Below are 19,354 nucleotides of genomic sequence, written 5' to 3' on the forward strand. Positions count from 1 at the left end.
AGTGGAATGAGCAGTTTATGAGGACATGGCGGGGACAAGTACCGTCGGCGTTAAGCGTCCTCGTAATCCGAGTAAAACACACCAACTGGAAATCACATTCATCACATTTGTATCTACTTTTGAGCCGCTTTAACGACTGAATCGATAAATTTTTACCTTATTTCAGAGAGCTCTCCTTCCAAGTCTCTCTGCTCGGAGACCATTTATGCATTACTTCTTTTTAGTTTAGTTCACTGGAAGTGACTTGGATAAAAAACGAAAACAGCGTGGAGACAAAAGTTAGAGAGGCGAGGCTGTTTGGACATGCGCAGAGGGAAAGCGTTACCTGGATGACGAATGCTGAACATCAAGGAAAAAAAACAGGAAGACCACAGAGGAGATTCAAGGATGTAGTGAAGGAAGACATGGAGAGTTATATTGGCAGCATTTAGTGTGATAGAGGATGGAAGGGATAGGATGAGATACTGAAAGATGATCCACTGTGGTGACCCCTTAAGGTTTCACCTTGGTTCGATTTAAGCAACAAAAGGTAGATCTTTTAGGTTCATTAAAAGATCACGGTTTGGGCTGAAATCAAATCACATTACAGATTCTGTCGAGACTAAGAGGCAGACCTCTCTCACAGGTGCAATTGTAGAGTCTCAAAAGAAAACAAGTGTTTTGAAGTTGTTTTTTTATTATTCAAAATGAACATATAATAGAAAACACTCAAGAGAACCTTGGCAGCCATACTCTAAGGGGGTTAAAATAATCTAGACATACACAAACGGACAGCTTTATTTGCTTTCATATAATACCAGAGCTCATTATGCAAAAACTCACTGCTTTAAGGTTTGTTTAGTATGAAATCCCAAAATGAGTTTAAAACTTTAGAGTTGTAGGCTTTTCTCTTCTCAGATTGCTTGAAAGTCATAATGAGGGATAGCAGCTACCTAACACTCAAATCTCTAATTTCTTAAAATGTAATTGAATCACTTCCAAAATCTTTAATCCCTTCAATCAGGCACCAATGATGATTTTTACATTGTTCGATGCTGTAATTTCTTTTCAGGTTGATAAGATCATTTAAAGTATCTGAGGATTATCTGTTAACCACAAAACACAACGTGTGAATTGTGTACATTTTCAACGTTTAGCATCACAACTTAAAAAGGAATCTGGAAGAAAAATCAATCAAATCATGATTCAGGTAAAATCTCCAGTCAGATGTTAAAACTGTGTTTTCTCAAAGTGAGATTGCAACAATTCTTGAGGTGTGCAAAAGTACTGACCCAGGAAATATTCTAACTACTGCAAACACAGACGTGTTCATTTTGGCCTCTGAGGTGTGAATGTAGTGAAACTAACAATATGCAGCTCTCTATTCGGGACCTCCATCACTCCGAGATGGAGGGCTAGCTTTAGAAAAACTTGGAAGTCCAGTGTGCACAGGAAGGTCAGGAATCATAACACATGGAAGGAGATAAAAGTAGTATTTTCCATAAGACACAACCACATAAACACAGGAGGGCAGCTGCGTGCCCTGCTGAGCAGTAAACAGTCTTTAATGCTGAGTCCAGCATCTCAGCCTCACCTCTACATAAGCGATGTGAATCGGAGGTTCTGTCCAAACGTGCGTTTGAAATGTGACTCTTTGCTGTTTCATACTGCTGTTGTGAATGTTTTTTTTTCTGTCCGTTTATGTTCAGCGAACATTTTTGATAATATCCAAACATTTACATCACTAGCTGCAACTACGGTAAAAGGTCACTTCACGTTCACTCCGAATCCTCCTCCTCCTCGGGTATAAACGGTGGGTCATCGCTCGTCTGCTGCTTTGTGTCGAGATGCAGCTCTCTGACTGTGAGGATGCGGATGAGCATGGCCTCCATGGTGGTGTCATCCAGAGCGGTGGAGGAGAACCACAGCGGGCTGTTGGGGACACAGCAGCGCTCGGGGTGCAGGTAGAACATGTTGGTTCGCTGCTTAACCGACTCCGAGCTGGGCGGAAGAAACAGGAACAAAGATTTAGATCAATGTGCTGATAAATCAGAGTAAAATGAGAGTCGGCCAGTGGACCATCTCAATCCAGCCTTCCACATCCAAACAAGAAATAAACTTTAAAAGAATCAATGAGTGGCAGGTTTTATTAGTCTTTACTGACATTTAACACTTAACCTTTTATTAGTTGTGCAGTAGTGCAGATCAGGCAAGTGGCAAATGTCGGCTCATTTAAATGTTACGACGCTTAATATTTCAAGTGTAACTTATTATCATATTTAAATTTAAATAAAATTTAAAAGTAATATTAAAAAAAGATATTTCCTATTCCTCTAAAAGAAGGAATAACCTGCAACCTGCATATGGCCAATAAAGCATTCATTCAAATTCAAGTCATGTGATCAGTGTATTTTGCCAAATGGGAAACTGCATCTTTAAAAAACCCAACAAGCCTACTTCATGTAACACAAATGAAACAATATGCTGTCACAAGTAAGAAAACTCAGAGGTTAAGTTCAAATTTAAGGAGATGAATGAGAGGAAGGTAGTTAAGTGCAGAGTCTAAACTTCTCAGGCAGATCCTTCCAGAGCTTTGGTGCCCTGAAAGTTTAGCAGAGGAATACGTCCAACCTGAGCACGAAAAATCAAGATAATGTTTGGCTGAATCTGGCATATTTTCATGATGCATTTGTGTTAGTTAAAATCCTTCTTACATAAACAAACATAAAACTGGAGCTTCTGTCGCGATGCTGAAAGTGATGTGATCTCTTCTTCTGGTTTTAGATCAAACTCTCTGGGCTTAACTGAGCCCACTGAGTGAGTTTTTATTTGTACCTTTCAAAATACTGGTTTTAGACAGTTTTGTGAGCTACTCCTGTAATATCAGGTCTCAAAATCTGACAACAAACAATATATGCGCCACAAAAGAAGCGACTGTAGCTCAGGAGCTGCATCATCCCTTTTTTTAACCAAGTAGCTGTTGCAGGCCGAGAGGCCCCTGCAAAGGTCACCAGTCCGTCGCAACCTAACACAGATAACTAACCTCACCTACAGCTTATTTAGAAGAAGCAAACAATCAAGTTTTTGTACTCTGGAAGGAAACCTACACAGGCACAGAGAGAAAATACAAACTAGACACTGAAAGATTAAATAAATATACCTATTTAAAATAAACTGAACATAGCAGTTATGTGGGAAAGGTAATGCAAGATTATTGTGCAGCCATTTACTTCACAAAGTTCACGTGCTGAAAGCGGAGTCCAACCAGCCACAGATCCATCACGAGTGCACCAGTGGTTGTACAACACTCACCACTTTGAGAGGTAGAACTCGTAGAGTCTCACGGGACAGCGGAGAGGGTTCTCCGTGTTCTCCATCATCTCCAGGATTTCTTCTTTACTCTCCTCTTCCTTCCGCTTCTTCGCTGGGCCACCCTCTGCATCTGAAGAGGACACATACAGACAGTGTGCAAGTTTCAGGATAATTTGTACATGAAAACAGTCAGAATCTGTTTGACTGCTAATTTTAGGTGGACTGTCGACTCTTAACTGCAAAATCAACGCGTTTAGCTCTGTGTGTTTAAATCTGGCGTTCTGCACGTTGGTACCTGACTCCGCCTCGGGTCCGGACAGCGGTGGGTAGAAGCGCAGGAATGTGGTCTTGGTGTTGTTTAGATTGGTTTTTGTGCAGCGCATGACGTGTGCAAAGGACAGCTGACGGTGCTGCTCCACCTTGGTGAAGCCAAAGTACTTGCAGCAGAAGAAGAGCAGAGTGTTGAGGAGGACGATGGGGGAGTACGCCCCCAGCTGTTTACAGTCCCACAAAAACTCCTCCTCTACACGGGAGTGGATATAACCTGCGGAGGGAAAGTGACCCGCTGTAAATCTGAGCAAACAGACGTTCGTTTGTGTAACACTGACAGAGACAAAGGTGGTGTTGGAAACTCACCACTGGGTGTGATTGAAGGTTTGAAACCTCGCAGCAAGTTGGTGAACTCAATGGAAAACTTGTTATAGAAGCGATCCATGAAAATGTTCTCCACACGACCGTTTTGAAAAAGATACTGCAGAGAAAGACAAAAAGTTTAGAGAACCAGGAAAGTAAAGGAAGTTTGGACTATGTTAGAAAATGGTTATAAATATGATGACATGTAGGGCTGCCACGATTTGTCGACTAGTCACGTTTACGTCGACTATCAAAATCGTCGACGACTGATTTAATAGTCGACGCGTCGTTTGAAACTTTGTACGATCACAAAAGACGCAGGAATAAGTGGCAGGATTTAAGAGTGTAATAACGGACTGAAACAGAAGATGGCAGCATTGCATGTACAAGGATGTCAGCTACCGTTAAACCCCGAAGAAGAAGAAGAAGAAGAAGAAGAAGAAGAAGCAGCTGTGTCCCAGAATTCATAGCGCGGCCCGGCGCAGTTTCCAACAATGGCGGCAGCTAGTTAGTTTTAATGTTACTCTTATTATTCTTTCTGGGTCACAAAATAAACGTTTAACATATTTTCAGGCGAGAATGTAGCTGTGTAAACCTCAAATATCTGCTCAGTTTATCAGGACACCACATATTTTCAAAAGCGCTCCGACGTTTTCGGAGACATCTGTTACCCACTAGCTCGTTAGCGAGCCGGGGGCTAGGCTCACTAGCGCCGTGAGAACACCGGACTCCCCGCAAATCGTTTTCAAACCCACCGCCGTCTTTCGCTACTCAGGTTAAATATATATGAGTCACTTAGATAACTTAAAAATGTTATTGTTTGGCTTTTTTTTTTTAGTATTTTATTTGTTCCTGAGTAAATCAGTTTGTCTGAGATTAAAGTTATAGTTTTTACACAGCTGAATAAACGCAAATTTCATTAAAATTCAATAAACTATCATCTTGTCTTTATTTTTAGTTAGCACAGACCTTAAACACTTAAAGCTGTAAGCTAATGATAGTTATATAAGAGCAGATGCTGCTGGTGCAATAAGCTGTAGTTTTACGTCTAATGGACGATGATCTGATTAGTCGACTAATCGCAAAAATAATCGGTGACTAGTCGACTATCAAAATAATCGTTTGTGGCAGCCCTAATGACATGTATATCTAAGTGTATCCATATTTACACTTAGTTTCTCTGAGAAAAATGTCTTGCCTGTTGGATGCCGAGGCAGAGGTAAAACATGGTGTCGGGCGAGTACGGCTCTCCGTTTGGTCGTTTCACCTCAGCGATGAAGCAGCAGAGGCCGTAGCTGAGCTCAGCGGTGGTGCAGCTAAGAAGATCCTCCTTCAGCTCCAGAGGACGCGCTGACATCAAGATTAAAAGCCATGTTTGTTTGTTTTTAATTATAAAGTCTTAACAGAGACAGGAAAGTCAGAGAATGCAGGAAATGCAGCCCGAAGTGCTGCAGTGTTCAAATGCATTTTATATTCAGACTTACAGCCAAAGCGTGGATTCTCCAGGTTGGGCTGAGTTTGCCTCCACTGGATCCATCGCTTCCAGGCATCAACTCCATATTCACTCTTCAGTTTTGGGATTTCTACTTCCACGGGCTTTTTGGAAGTACTCTTTGCCGAAGACGTTTCAGCAGCCTTAGACTGACGCTGTGGCTTACGACCCTGTGATAACATATAGAGGATGCATTATGGGTATATGTCTGTGAAGGTTCTCAGTCATCCAGGTCATCGTAGTCAAAGGAGCTTGCAAAGAAAAGCGTCTGGACTTCTTTAAGTTGCTTGAAGACGTTTCACCTCTCATCCGAGAAGCTTCTTCTGACCATTATGGGTATAATGGGGACATTTTAGACAACACAGACCAAAGTCATTCAAGTCTTGCAGCTCTGCAGCCTTCTTTGATAAAACCATGCTGGTTATTTTTATGTCCCCATCTAAAGGAGGGAGACATTTAAAACTTTTATTTAAATAAAGAAAAAGAAGGAAAAGGTTGAAAACCTACTATGTTATACTACTACTACTGTTTCCTGTTTTGACACATAATTATGGGTGGAGGGGTCACACGACGCCATCTTTTTGTTACATCATCTCCTTCTCTAATGTTTTGTTGCATATAAAGCCAGCTTTAGATGTGTAAGCAGCAGTTACCCTCTTCTCTCTGGCTTTCCTGTGAGCTTGTCGTCGTACTGGAGCAGCAGGCGGGGGGCTTGGGGACTTGTTGCACTGCTCTCTTTGTTTGGCCATCCTTTCCAGAGTTTCTGGCAATGACATGACATCAAACATGAGACTAAACGCGCAAAAGCCCAGAGCAGATCTTTGAAGGGGTTAAAGTAAAAATGTCCAAAGAAATGTAGATAAACTGGAGATAAACTCCCTGAACGTCCAGTATTATGGGTGTATGCCTATCATCTCACCAACAGTGAAGTCGGCTTCGATGTCCATGGGAGGCGGACCAGGAGGTGGTGCGGGCTCGGGCTCACTGGGCATGCCCACAGATACATCTAAAACTGAGTTGAACTTCTCGCTGGCGTAGGTTTTACTTGGCGACAAGGGCCCCGCGTCAGAGGAGGCATCCTCCCAGCTGTTGAGGAAAGTGGCCAGTTCGTCGGTGTCCAAGTCATCACTGTAGTTACTGACATGGTCTACAAAACAACCATCACACTGTCTGTTAGTACAGCATGAATACACTGTTAATAACATCAAAACTATCTGTATGGGAATAAAATGATGCAACTTTGACAGATAACTTGGATGAAATCCTAACATGTGCACGCTGACGTTATTAAAGTTAATTAATTATGCATTTACAAAACTAAATTATAAATATGACAACATTTCTTTAGTTTTAGTCAGTTTGGTCAAATATGTCAATACTTCCTTCAAGAGCCACTGGTGCACAAACAAAATAAAACTTAATAAACACAAAACTACAATAGCTTTAACTGTTTAACCCTGTAATATGATGGCTTGATGGCCTTGAGTACCCCCTACTTTCATCTTTTCGTGGCCTCATTAAATGTTTCGTCTCACCATCTGTGACAGGTGCTTCTTGCTTTTCAGGCGTTTTCTTCACCGCTTTTTCCTCTTTGCGCGTCTCCGGCTTGTCGTTATTCTCGTCGTCTTCGGCCACCATCTCCGCCATGAGGATGAGTTCTGCCTCGTATGGATCGGACGGGATCTTCTGTTTGATCTCCTGGATGGTTTCCACAATGCGCTCAGCACTGTCCATTGTCACAGGAAGAAACATTGGCACAGGAAGCTGAGGTAGAAAGAAAGAAGGAGCTCATGAGTGGGACCTTAGTAAGGGCAAAAACAAAGCTGAAGATTAAAGGAGTGTGTAATGTAATTTATCCATGGCGAGAGCCTATCCCAGCTGCCATAGGGCAAGAGGCAGGGTACACCGCAGACAGGTCGCCAATCATTTGAACATCCTGTCTGAATCAAAATGCTATGGGTCACGGGGTCACGCCTATGGTTCATGTGTAAATATATGCGCCCATTTGTTGAGCTACATGTTTTACTTCTTGCTGCTGTTTTTGTTACAGTGTTACAGTGCATGGTTTTGTCACAAGCATGTTAACAGATTCCCAAATAAAATCCATCTTGATCTTAAAATTCCTCATTTTAATTATTCTAAATAAACCTTAAAAAGACAAATGTAAATTCTAAGACAAAAAGTTATGGGAAAACTTTGAATTAATTAGAAATAATAAAGTTCCAAGGTGGTTGCATTGTTAGACATACAGGTAACGGCAGGCCGACAGGCTTGGGAGTGCACTGGCTGTACATGTTCATGGGTACAGGAAGGTACACCGGCACAGGAACAGGCAGGATCACCATTTTTGGGAAGATATCATCTACAGAGAGAGAAAAAAAGGGAATAGTAGTCGTGATTAGATAAGAACATGGCACAGAGTTTGCTCTTGCAGTAAGTATGTTTAAAGAGGAAGCATGTACAGTGTGCAAAGACAAACAAATACTTTACATTTAGTCTTGTCTGTAAAATCGTGAGCATACATTAGTGCTCTGCCCAGAAAGTTCAAACTTCAAAGCATCAGTTAAGCATTTGAATAAGATTCCTCTCCACAAGCATTCGCGGTCTTCATAACAACATAAGCTTAGCTGATTATGACCCTTACCCTTTAACCTGTGTTTGTGACCCGAGCGTTAAACGCTGTGAAGTGCAGCTAGCAGCAGTAATTCAGCTGTAATCAATCAGATTGAACAGCTATTTGAAGCTTTTTAAACACAGAGTAAAGCGGAGGTGTTGCCCTGACAGAGACACTGCCTGTGTGCTTCTTTTACCCGTCTGTGCCTCCACGTCGACCGTCTGCGTTTTGCAGGAGACTCCTTTGTTCTGCACCAGTGGTCTACACAGCAGAGCCTTGTTCTTCAGGATTTTAGTCGGGGGAGGAGGATGAGTCTTCACCGTTTCGGTCTGAATGCTGATCTGAAGGACAGAAAAATGACAATAACATCTCTAAAGTTACTCATCTGTAACACTACACGGGCTACTTCCTTCAAGCTAAAAGTGACTGAACTAAATGTCCCAAAGATTTCCTTTTAAAAGCAAAAGTGCGTCATTTCAACTAAGAAATATATTTTTCATAAACATAACTTACACTAAAAAAAAGGAATTGGAAAAAATACAACTGTATACAAAAAGAATACATGAATTTAAAAAATGTACTTACGTGTCCAGAGGTCTTTGACTGAGAGTTTGATGCTGTACCTGCAGAAAAAAGGCAAAATATGAAACTCGTGCAGCTACTGATGATTAACAGTACAAAATGATTTCTTTTTAATATCTTGCGTGTGTTTGTTTTTGTTTTGTACTTTGTTGGGCACTTCTATCAGAAGTGTTAGGTTTTCCTTTTGGCGTGCCAGCGAGCGAGATGACGTTGGCGATCACAGGTGTGGCCTCTCCTGTGCTGGCTGAAAGCAAAACAGCAACAAACTTAAAACGTCTCAGTAGGAAGTCGCTCCCGACTTCTTCCTAAATCCTCAGAGAGAGGCATTCTTGGTCTTACTTTGTGACCCAGTTGCAAAACATTTTTTAGTTTTTCTAGTTTAAGAATTAAGTTGTGGGGCTTTACAAATTGTGGCAGCACTCTTTAATGCATAGAACTTGCAATACCAAAGTATTGATATATGTATGTGTGGATGTACAGCTGTATACACGGGCATATATTGTCTTCCCATGACCTCATAATATTTTGTCTGTTTTGTTTGGTTTTGTTTGTCTGTTTTGTTTTTCTGCATAAAAATGTTCCTAAATAAATAAAAAGTATCAAAAAAAAAAGAATTAAGTTGTGCACGACTGGTAAACATTTAGCTTTGTTGCCTTAATAGTTAGTACCAGAAATATTCATATTTTATTAAAGAACAACAACAGTTAACAGCTGGTGTCAAACATGCAGTCCAGTGTTGCAGCAGCTCAGTTTTACAGTCTTGCATGCAATGCAAATGTTGCCATCAGATGATGAACGAAACAGTCAGTGCCATCCAACTTCACATTGACTCATTCATGGAGATTATACATTACACTGCAACAACTGTGCATGCGGTGGGCATCAAAGAAGCCGACAGTGTTGTCTCGGAGCTGTCTGCGTCCGCAACACAGTATGAATCTAGGCCTCAGTGCCTCTTTGATTTACCACATTAGCATTTCTTGATGGTCTGTCTTTACAGCAGCACAGTGGTTAAGGCTGTGGGGTCACAGTAAGAGCTCTGTGGGTTTTCTGTGAGGAATTTATATGTTCACCATGTGTCTGTGTGGATTCTCTCCAGGTGACAGTTTCTTCCCACAATCCTGAGACGTGCATGTTATGTTACATAGTAATTCTAAATTGGCCTTAGGTGTCAACATGACCACAAATGATTGCACATCTCTCTGTGCTAGCCCTTAACATCAAACTGGCCACTCAATCAAAAGAAAGTAATACTTCGCTTTACTACAGTTTTAAAGAGTGCTAAGGAAAGCTTAGCCAAACTCATCAAACCCAAACTGATTTTATCAAAAGCAGCAGCTTCAAAAGTCATTAATTAAACTTTAAACATGTCTGAATAAGCCTCACTCTATTCCAGCTGTCATAGGTTGAGGCAAATTACACCCTAGACAGCATGCCAGTCCATCACAGGGCTGACTCAGAACCTCACACTCCTGAAACCAGTTTAGATTACTCCAACACTTAAGTAAAACAGGAGGAAACACAGAGACTGGGAGAACGCACAGGTTCCACACAGAAAGCTCCGCCCAAAAAGGCCGATCAAACCGGTGAGGCAACAGTGCTAACCACTACACCATTAAAAAATATATATAAATCAGATGAAGTTACAGATTCAAACAGGGATAAAAACACGGTATGCACCTTTCACGACTTCACCCTGCGTGGCCACTGTCTCACAGCAGAACTGCAGCAGACAGCTGAGGTCGCAGAAGTGTTTGACTTCCCCGAGCATGGGAAGGCTCTGCTTTAGCTTCCCTTTCCGCCCGCAGGTGTCGCACTTTGCAACCTGAGTGGAAAAGCAATGTGTTTACGTGGAGGAGGAGATCATGCTCACGGAGATTGCCGCTTTGGTGTAAAACTATGATTTTAATATCTTTACTGCGGTTTGCTTACGTGGCAGAACAGCATGGTGTACTTGGACCTGCACTCCTCCGAGCAGAACTCCTCCGTCGAGCCTCCGTACTGCGCCGTCACCAGCTTCTTTGAAACGGAGTGGCAGTAAACACAGGAGTGACAGTGCTTCCCCCAGTTTTTACTCAAGTCGTGTCTGAACAGGAGCTTACAGCCTGGACACACAGAAATAAATAAAATAAACACAGATTTCAGAGCAGAATCGGGTTCTTACAGCTGACGAATCGATTTCCACGACTCCTTACCGTCGCTGCAGAAGTAACAGTCTTTGTTGTTGACTCTCTTCACGTCTCTGGTGATCTTTTCGATCATACAGTACTCGCACACACTCGTCACGTTGTTGGCTTTCTTAAACTCGTGAGAACAGTCCACGCTGCACAGAAAAACCATCTTGTCCTGCACGCACACACAGAAGATACAAATCATGAGAAATGTCAGCCTGAACGGACAAGGTCTATTTTCTGTGTTCATTTTCTTGAAAGTGTTGACAAGACTTTACCCGAGAGGACCAAAAGCATTTCAGGTCCTCATCCGAAATGCCGTGACTTTCATTTAAAGCCCACAGGAACACTGTTGTGGTATTACTGATCTCTAAATGTAAAACTTTCCACTCATAATTTATTTGTTTCCATTAATTACCTTCATTTGGATGAGCTCAGGTTTAAAAGTGATGACGCGGGAGCACTGGAAGCAGTTCACTTTCTGGGACACTTTTGCCTCCTGTTGCACTGGCGTTGTACTAACGGGCTGAATTTGGGACGATCCCATGGGCAGCTTCGTAAAAACATTCACCTGCTTCTGCGACTGCTTAAATTTTTCCTAAAGCGCAGAAAAAGAAACAACAGAAGTCTGAAATACCAGCTTTCATTTTTCAAAAATCTTTCTTAGGTTTGTCTTTAAATAACTTTAAGTAAATACCTGAAAAGCCATGACACACGGGAGAGTGCAGAAATTCCTGATTGAGGTATCGGACATGGCCAGGTGGTAGGACGGTACGCTGTTTTTGCCACAGTTATCACAGTTTATCCGAGCACCTGAAACCAAATTAATCCATCATAAACAATCATTTAACAAAAACAAGTACAAGGTTTAATCTTCAATGAGAAGCTGGTATCGCGTACCTGAAGAACTAACAGTCTGGACTTTGTACGCCATCACACAGCTGCTGCTGCAGAAAAGATCCACAGAGTCATCACTGTTTTTGCTGTCCACCATTTCTGCCACAAAGCGGGCGGTGCGACACATTGTGCACGGCTGGGTCATCTTGGTTATCTTGCTTTTCTGTGAATTAATTTTAAAAAACAAATATGAGGCATGTTGCAAACAACCTCAACCGTTTTAACTCTCAGAGTAAGAAAGAGGAGGCGAGAAAGTTAACTGGCTTTGTTTCCCACATGTGCTGACACTCACTGCAGGCATGCAACTTTAAAATAGTGCTAAAAAATTTAACTCTTTCCCCTATAGAGTCGAAATCTGAAGACCCCCTCTGTTCTTTTAATGAACAGTTTAGACACCACCAATAAAGTTTGCAGGTTTTTCAAAGGGTAGCTCCACATGCAGAGACCACCCTCTGCCTTCTGAGTTACTCAAACTGGGCTTTCAAGAGTTCAAATGAAGACTAATTCAAAATAAATGTATCTGCAATGAAGCAGAGAACTGTTTCCATACCTCTTTGTATTTCCCCAAACAATCCAGGTTGCACACGGTTTTGCTGCCCTCTTCCAGCTTCAGCATGAGCGGTTTGCTGTGGCAGTACGAGCCACAGTTGGCGCAGCCCGCCATCGAAAGGTTATTTACTGTACGGAAGCGGTTAAAGCAGGCGTCACTGCACATCTTGTGGACAGCGCCGCTCAGTATCACCTCATGTTTGCTCTGCAGAGAGACGACAAAGAGCAGCACAGGTGAAGAGTGTTCACACTATCAGCATAGTTTCATATGGTGTAAATAATGCATGAGACAACGAGGACATTTTTAACACGGTTTGGATAATTCTATATTAAATAATTGAAATAATCATTAGCGGCAGTCCTGTTCTGTTCGACTTACGACACAGTATCTGGTGCACATGCTGCAGAGTGACTGTGGTACAGTCTGTAGAGCTTTCACAGCAACAGCAGTTTTCCTGAAGTTGGAGACAGTTTTCTTGTAGTTGAAGGACGTCAGGCAGATCTGGCCACAGAACTCTTTCATGAGTCCTTTGAGATCCGGAGCCAGGATGACGTCTTGAGGCCGAATTATCAACCTAAAGGAACGAGAGGAAAAGAGGCCAAGGAGAAATCCAAATTCAATCAAACTACAATGCAGTTTACTTTGAGGCGTATCATTTGGTGACATTACTTCACCCATCAAACAGTAGTAATAACAGTAGTAAGCCTACTCTCGTCTGCAGAACTCACTTTTGGCAGTTGTGGCAGATTTTAGTGGCTCCCCTGGCCTGAGACAATGAGAGGCAGGTGGTGGAGCAGAAGAGCGCTGGAGAGCCCTTCCTCTGGAAAGCCGTCTGTCCCTTCATCAGGTTCTTCTTACAGTGAGCGCAGAACATGTGCGAAGACGGCGGGCTAACGATGGGCAGCGTCTGCGTTTCAGAACTCTCAGAATACACGGATCCGATCCTCAGGTCCTCCTTTCAACATGAGAGAAACGTCAGTAACGGTTCAGGGATTCAGGCTTCATTCTCAGAAACTGGACCCAGACCAGATCCTGACTGATGATGTTATATATTATTATATTATACTAGCAGCAACAGATTTTCTCTTTGGTGTTCTCCGGGTTTCCCACAGCTGTGGAATTTTCTAGACATCAGCTAAGGAGATCCACGTGACAATGAAAATGTCCAAGCTAGTGAGATCTGACACTAAACAGTTTTAAACCTGCAAAGTCCAAATGTGACAACATGTCATGTTCTGCCACCAAACCTATCACTTACACAAGTAATCATATGTTTGCAGCTGGTTTCCTGCTGCTGTTAACTCCATGTAAGAAAGAATAATTCTCTTCTTCCTTCAATTTCCAGATTTCAGGTGTGAAAAGGTTTTAATGCTGCAAAGTAATGAATTAACCATATTTTATGGCAATGGTGTAATACTGGTAGAAATATGTTGCTTTAGGAACTACGTGGATATTTCAGGAAGTCTAGTTTGAGGTACAGATCTGTGAGTCTGAACCTCTTCCTGCACTCTGGTTTATTACAGGAGTGGGAAACGCACTGCAGGTTTTTGATATCACCCTGAATCAAATAACTAGTTCATCACCAGGCCTCTGGACATATTGATATTGATTTAGCCATTTGAATCAGCTGTGTTGGATCAAGGACACGTCTAAAACCTGCAGGACACCGGCCCTCGAGGCCTGGAGTTCCCCACCTCTCGTCTATTAGACTCAGTGTCAGTCATGCCAAGTATACAATAGCCAGAATAAAGAACTGATGAAACGAAGAAACCAGTAATTATCCTGAAACATGCAAGTTCATGTGTGAGTCTACCTGATCTTGTCCCAGTTTTTTTTTGTCTTGGTATCATTGCTGCTCACAGACTGGCTCCATACATACAAGTTACCCCCTCCAACTATCACAAGCAAGCCAGAGGACAACCACTCTCAGTGTTCTAGGTCTAATGCAGGGTGTCCGGTCATATGGACATGCCCAAACCATCTCAAATTCTCAGATTCTGAAAGATTCTCCTCCTTCATATACGCAGGCCTGTTCTCCCTCTGTCGTTGTCGTAACTTCCACCTTTTTTTGGGACCACTCCATCATACTCCCAGCTCGTGTCAAGTGTTCTTTTGCAGCCACTTTGGACTCGTTGTTTTACACCTTTGCACTACAGACATCATGTGCCTCTTCCTTTCCAGCCTTTTTGTTCACTACATGGGTTTTGAATATCAAATATTTCATTTCAGTAACTGCTGTTCCATCTCCCAAACTTTCTGCAACTGTCTCCACACCTGATCGTTGCGTGACAGCTCTGCATACGCTTGCCAAATCTAATAGCATAACTCCACAAATCCTTAAGCAGAGTGTGTCTCACCCTTGCAGTATTAGGCTCATCTTTCACACTTGCTGTAGAGGAACTGGACATTAGAGCTTGTTCATATTCCTCATCCACCGGCTCGTCCTTCACAGTGACCAACGGAGGTGAAGGCGACAACTTGACACTTTGGGTTGAAGTGTGCAGCCTCTCCTAGAACAAGGAGTACATGTATATGCTGTTTATTTTGACGGAAAGCTTATGGCGACAGCCTAATCAATAGTTTTCGATGAACTTTCACGTATATTAATAGAGCAGGTAAGAAAAGCCTGAAACCTAAATTCTATCTTACTTCTACTTACAACGTCTAATCTCGGTATAGAAAGCTTGACGACTTTCATGCCGTTCAACATCATCGCCGGTGACGAGCTGTCTCTTCCTACAAGAACACGTGAGCAGCGTGTGAGCAAGTGTAAAAGGAAGTGAACACAAAAACATGAAGAACATGAATGAATGACAACATTCACAACTGTCACTGTGTCGGACAAAACAAAATTCATACTGAACGACGGTCTGAGTGTTAAGATATTTAAAAAAAAGATTGTGTTTTTAGTGGCTCTATGGTGTCATGGTTTAATCATTCATTTAACCAGTCAATGATCCCTCGTTTAACCCTGGGAGGAGACAAAAATACCTCCAGGGTTGCTTCAGGAAGGGAACCTGGTGTAAAACGCCTCCAAATCAAACATGCTCGTGAATAACAGAGCAGCCGAAAAGCAGCTTTATGTTGGGAGTGAGCCATTAAACTCAAAAATATTCAGCAATGTTAAATTTTATTCAGTGTTTTCTTAGTTGCAGTTACAACCATTTTAACCAACTAAGAGCCAAAATGCTGAGATGCTTGTTTGCCTTTGACCATTTCAGAAGGGACAAATACTTCCTTTATTAGCGTGTTCCCTTTTGGCTGCATGTGTAAACATAACAGGTCAGCACACAGCAGCAGATCTGTATCACTTTATTTGATGTATATCTCTGCATTTTAATTTCTATCAATAACAAGAAAAAAAAGAAAATTGGGTTTGTTCAGTCAAATTTGAAAAGATCTTTGGACTCTAATAAAGCATAAGTATTTCACAAAGGTTCAGTCAGGATAGTCGTTTCATTTGAACCGTACCATTTTAGTCTTGTTATATACAATTTATGTGTGTGGATTTCTAGGGGTGGTTTTCTGTTTATTTATTACAAATTTAATAAATTTAACGAAAATATTAATATTAAAGTTTATTCTGCTGCCAAGATTTTCCACATAATGAGATTTTAATTTCGTACTATTTGTATTTTGGCATTAAGATCACCCACCTGTACTTCCTGTGGCCTCAGACGATGGAGACGAGCTGGACTGCATCAAGTCTGAAGTTGTGGGTTTTACATCAGCTTCCTCCGTAACAGAGTTACTGTCCTCCGTCACTGAGGCTGTGTGTGAATTTTAAAGCACAGCATTTAGTGGGATGATGAAAACTACGCCTTGTTGAGAGACTTTCTGCCATGCTGCCTTTAAAGGAGGAGTGAAAGCATTTCTAAAGCTCAGTGTGCTCTGACGTGGACTCGCAGAGGGTTGCAGGGTAACAAAGGTCAAAGGGTCTTTTTAAAGAAGCCTGTCTGCATTTAAAAGTTACAAAATGTTTGTAGTGGTCGCTTTTTAGGAAATACATTTTTGGCCTTTAGCAGATGAAGGAGTGTCAGGGTAGATGTTTTCTCATATTTGCTGATATTAAAAGTTTTATTTATTTAGATAATTTCCTACAAGATCATAAAGATTCTATTTTGCATCTACAAATGTACCAATCAAAGAGCATCTTTATACCTGTATTAGAAGCATCAGGTGAGCGGCTGCTTTCCATATCCTTCAAGCTGTTCTGTTCCTCCTCTTTCATCTGAGCTTCCTGCTCCACCTGATCCACTGTACCGATATCCATCATCTCATCGAGTTCATCGCCCGCTGTCAAAACCTTTGGTTTACAGCAGATGGATGACTCCTGCTCTGTGCAGACTTCCTCCTTAGTGTCATTGCTTGTGTCCATGTTTTCATCAGTGTTTTTTATTTCTTTCTCCTCCTCACGATCAGGAGCTGCGTCCATGCATGCATCCTCACTGACATCTGCTACTGCAGGGCTTTCCTCTTGGCTCTCATCCTTCCCTGCAAGATCTTCTGCCTTTGACTCAACCCCTTCATCAGATATCACCTCAAGACCCTCGTCACATTTCACCTCAGGAGCCTCTTTTTGGGGCTCTGTGGTGCTACCTGGCTCACCATCATTAACCGTAACGGTCTCCTCTGTCTCCTCTGCAGAAAAAGCTTGTGATGGAGATGTAGAACCAACAGAGTGGATCACCTCAGTCTCAGTTTCTTTAAGTTCTGCTTCTTCACTTTCCATGTCTTTTTCAGCAGCAGCAGCATCATCATTATCCTCTTCCCTCTCTTTGGAAAGTTCATGGGAAGATTCATGAACGTGTTCCGTTTCTCCAGCGTCCACCGATGCTGCTGCTTCTGAAACTGCCTCCACAGCCTCTCCATCGGTCCCTTCTGTTACCTATGATGGACAATAGACAGTTTACAGAACACACAAGTCTCTGCTCTGTAACTAAGCCAATCACTAATGTCCACAATGGACAAAAACAGAACAATTAGTTCTGCAATTTCTAGATTTGCACTTCTATAAAATATGATATGCAGCAACGACTGCGAATCTGAGAATTCAATTATTTTTATTGTCATTCCAACAGATGTATTTACAGGCAGTAAAAGTAAATTTTGCACTCAGGTTCTGGTTAAAAGCCAACATAAATGAGAACAGACAAGAGCAAGATATACAGAAACAAAGAATACAAAACAACAGAGGTGTGTGATGCAAAGACCAGATGAAAGCTGACCAATAAAAACTAATTTTAGAAACCAAACATTTATATCTGCACTTCCTGCATAGCTGTGAGTATTTTATGCTGTGTCCGTTTTAGTGTTTTGAAAGGAGACTTCTTTTAAAGACCCAAACATTTCTGTCACTCCTCATGCATGGTGGGGTTTTAAAATAATTAAAACACTACAGATACATTTAAAATCTTTACTTAGCTACGCTGACGCAACTCAACCAGATATGCTGCTTCTTTTTTTTTTTAAGATATTCACTCAAGACCGAACATGACTGTGTCTAAGAGTTTCAAAACCACAGGGCTGTGAAATATGAGCTGCACAAAACCTAAGTACGGCAGGAAACACGTCCCACCACTCTGTAGCCAAATTTAAACAAGGTGGTTGTTGTGCAGTTAATAATAAAGCTCTAAAATCAAAACCAAGTACAGAAATGTCTGCCAAACACCAGTTTAATCAAAGAAAGACTAAAAAGCTGTCTCAGACCTAAAAATATCCATCTTTGCTGATACTGAATTCTCCTGCAGACTCATAATGCCCATGATGCTTCACTCTTCAAACTAAGGTGTTTGAAACACAAGCAGAGGAAATGGTCACACCGCAGGGATGTGCATACCACATTAATATAACCTCATTTTAGGGATATAAAAGCGCTACCATAAGCTGATCTGAAGCACTAAAAACACCGTGAACTGCTTCCATGTGCAGCAGGATCAAGCTCAGCAGTGTCTGCTTCTCTGACTGCATCGTGTAATTAATTAAATAACCTTTAAAACTATCAGTAGGGCTAGTCAGTGCTCAGGTTTGGTGCAGGTTAAAGACGACCGCATTTTGCGAAGCTAAATTCTGCAGCACGGATTTGTGCAAAGTTTAGCAGCCTAAGTTTGCAATAGAGGTACCTTATCAGGGACCATTTAATAAACACGGGGTGTGTTTCACACACACACACACACACACATATATATATATATACACACACACTCAGTACAGATTCAATGCAAAGGTTTAATTTCTGTTTTAGGCGTGCAGCAACACCATAACAAGTTAGCTTACTACAGCGTGGCTGCTGCACAAAGGTTTGACAAATGGCTGTAATACTCCGTTAGACTGTAGGTAATGGGTGTTATTACCTCTGTACAAGTCACTTTCTTGGAGTTAGCCATGTTTTGTTGATATATTAATTAGCAGACCTGTAAAGAGAGAACTACTAGCTCAGCCTTTGCTAAGCTAACGCTAACCTGCTTACAGATCCATGCAGCTACGACTGCGGTTAGTCTCCCTCCGTGTTTTCACCACGCAATAAATAACCTCTGCACATGTTAAATACCCGCTCTGTTTATAATTCTTTTGGATGCAGATATATGATTTTAAAAAGTGTAGTTCACCGCCGTAACAACGTGCACAGAATTACCGCGCCGACCTGCACAGGAGTCACTTGATTGGTGGTCAGACGTTCGCATCCGCTAGTTCCCGTATCGGCCATGGTGGTCCCAAATCACCAATTCTTTTAGTTTAATAATAAAATGCGACTAAGCAATGGTAAACAAACTCCAAAACAGAAAAACGTTTCAAATGCATCCCCTTGCTACAATCATATGCGTCCAGTCCAACAGGACCGTTTGTTTTCCTTCTTCTTCTTCTTCGGTCAAGGTCTACCCCATCTTTGGGGTTGCTTTTCCGCCTCCTAGTGGCAAGAAAAATACTACAATGGTGGGAGCCAAAATAATATGTATCTCACCCAAATAGAACTGCTATTTGTATTTGTTGGTATCATAATAATAAATTGTATTTTGTACAGTGTTTCAAATGTTACACATTTAAAACGTCTTCACAGAAATAACCAAATAAACACCAAATAACATAAACGAGGCCAATGAAAGGTAAAACATTACAGTAAGTGA

General features: G+C 41.7%; 1 protein-coding gene across 2 annotated transcripts; it reads right to left on the reverse strand.

Annotated features, from left to right (window-relative positions):
* Positions 1 to 658: 658 nt before the first annotated feature.
* Positions 659 to 19,098, reverse strand: LOC101479528 (zinc finger MYM-type protein 4). 2 transcript variants are annotated; one of them, XM_024799946.2, is made up of 27 exons: positions 18,874 to 19,098; positions 16,392 to 17,118; positions 15,887 to 16,000; positions 14,890 to 14,966; positions 14,588 to 14,740; positions 12,959 to 13,185; positions 12,609 to 12,804; positions 12,231 to 12,434; positions 11,684 to 11,843; positions 11,481 to 11,596; positions 11,202 to 11,381; positions 10,808 to 10,958; positions 10,545 to 10,717; positions 10,293 to 10,437; positions 8,758 to 8,856; positions 8,616 to 8,653; positions 8,227 to 8,371; positions 7,666 to 7,778; positions 6,952 to 7,180; positions 6,336 to 6,563; positions 6,070 to 6,179; positions 5,409 to 5,586; positions 5,123 to 5,274; positions 3,928 to 4,042; positions 3,587 to 3,835; positions 3,292 to 3,421; positions 659 to 1,980 (listed from the first exon to the last, which is right to left on the reverse strand). In XM_024799946.2, the coding sequence occupies exons 1-27, from the start codon at positions 18,934 to 18,936 to the stop codon at positions 1,758 to 1,760; spliced, it is 4,695 nt and encodes a 1,564-aa protein (XP_024655714.2). In that variant the 5' UTR covers positions 18,937 to 19,098; the 3' UTR covers positions 659 to 1,757. The 2 variants fall into 2 exon arrangements, with proteins under 2 accessions (XP_024655714.2, XP_004572763.3); XM_004572706.4 differs by lacking the exon at positions 18,874 to 19,098 and adding an exon at positions 18,584 to 18,854.
* Between the last annotated feature and the right edge of the window lie 256 nt (positions 19,099 to 19,354).

Source organism: Maylandia zebra, linkage group LG22, assembly GCF_041146795.1.
Source record: "Maylandia zebra isolate NMK-2024a linkage group LG22, Mzebra_GT3a, whole genome shotgun sequence".
In the NCBI taxonomy this organism is placed as follows: Eukaryota; Metazoa; Chordata; class Actinopteri; order Cichliformes; family Cichlidae; genus Maylandia; species Maylandia zebra.

What these genes read in the sequence shown, in the direction of transcription:
- LOC101479528 (XM_024799946.2), bottom strand. Translation starts at nt 18,936, where the DNA reads ATGGCCGATACGGGAACTAGCGGATGCGAACGTCTGACCACCAATCAA. An exon ending in AGTCAAAGACCTCTGGACAC is followed by an intron (nt 8,372 to 8,615) that starts GTAAGTACATTT and finishes TCTGTCCTTCAG; the next exon opens with ATCAGCATTCAGACCGAAAC. An exon ending in ACCTTCAATCACACCCAGTG is followed by an intron (nt 3,836 to 3,927) that starts GTGAGTTTCCAA and finishes TTCCCTCCGCAG; the next exon opens with GTTATATCCACTCCCGTGTA.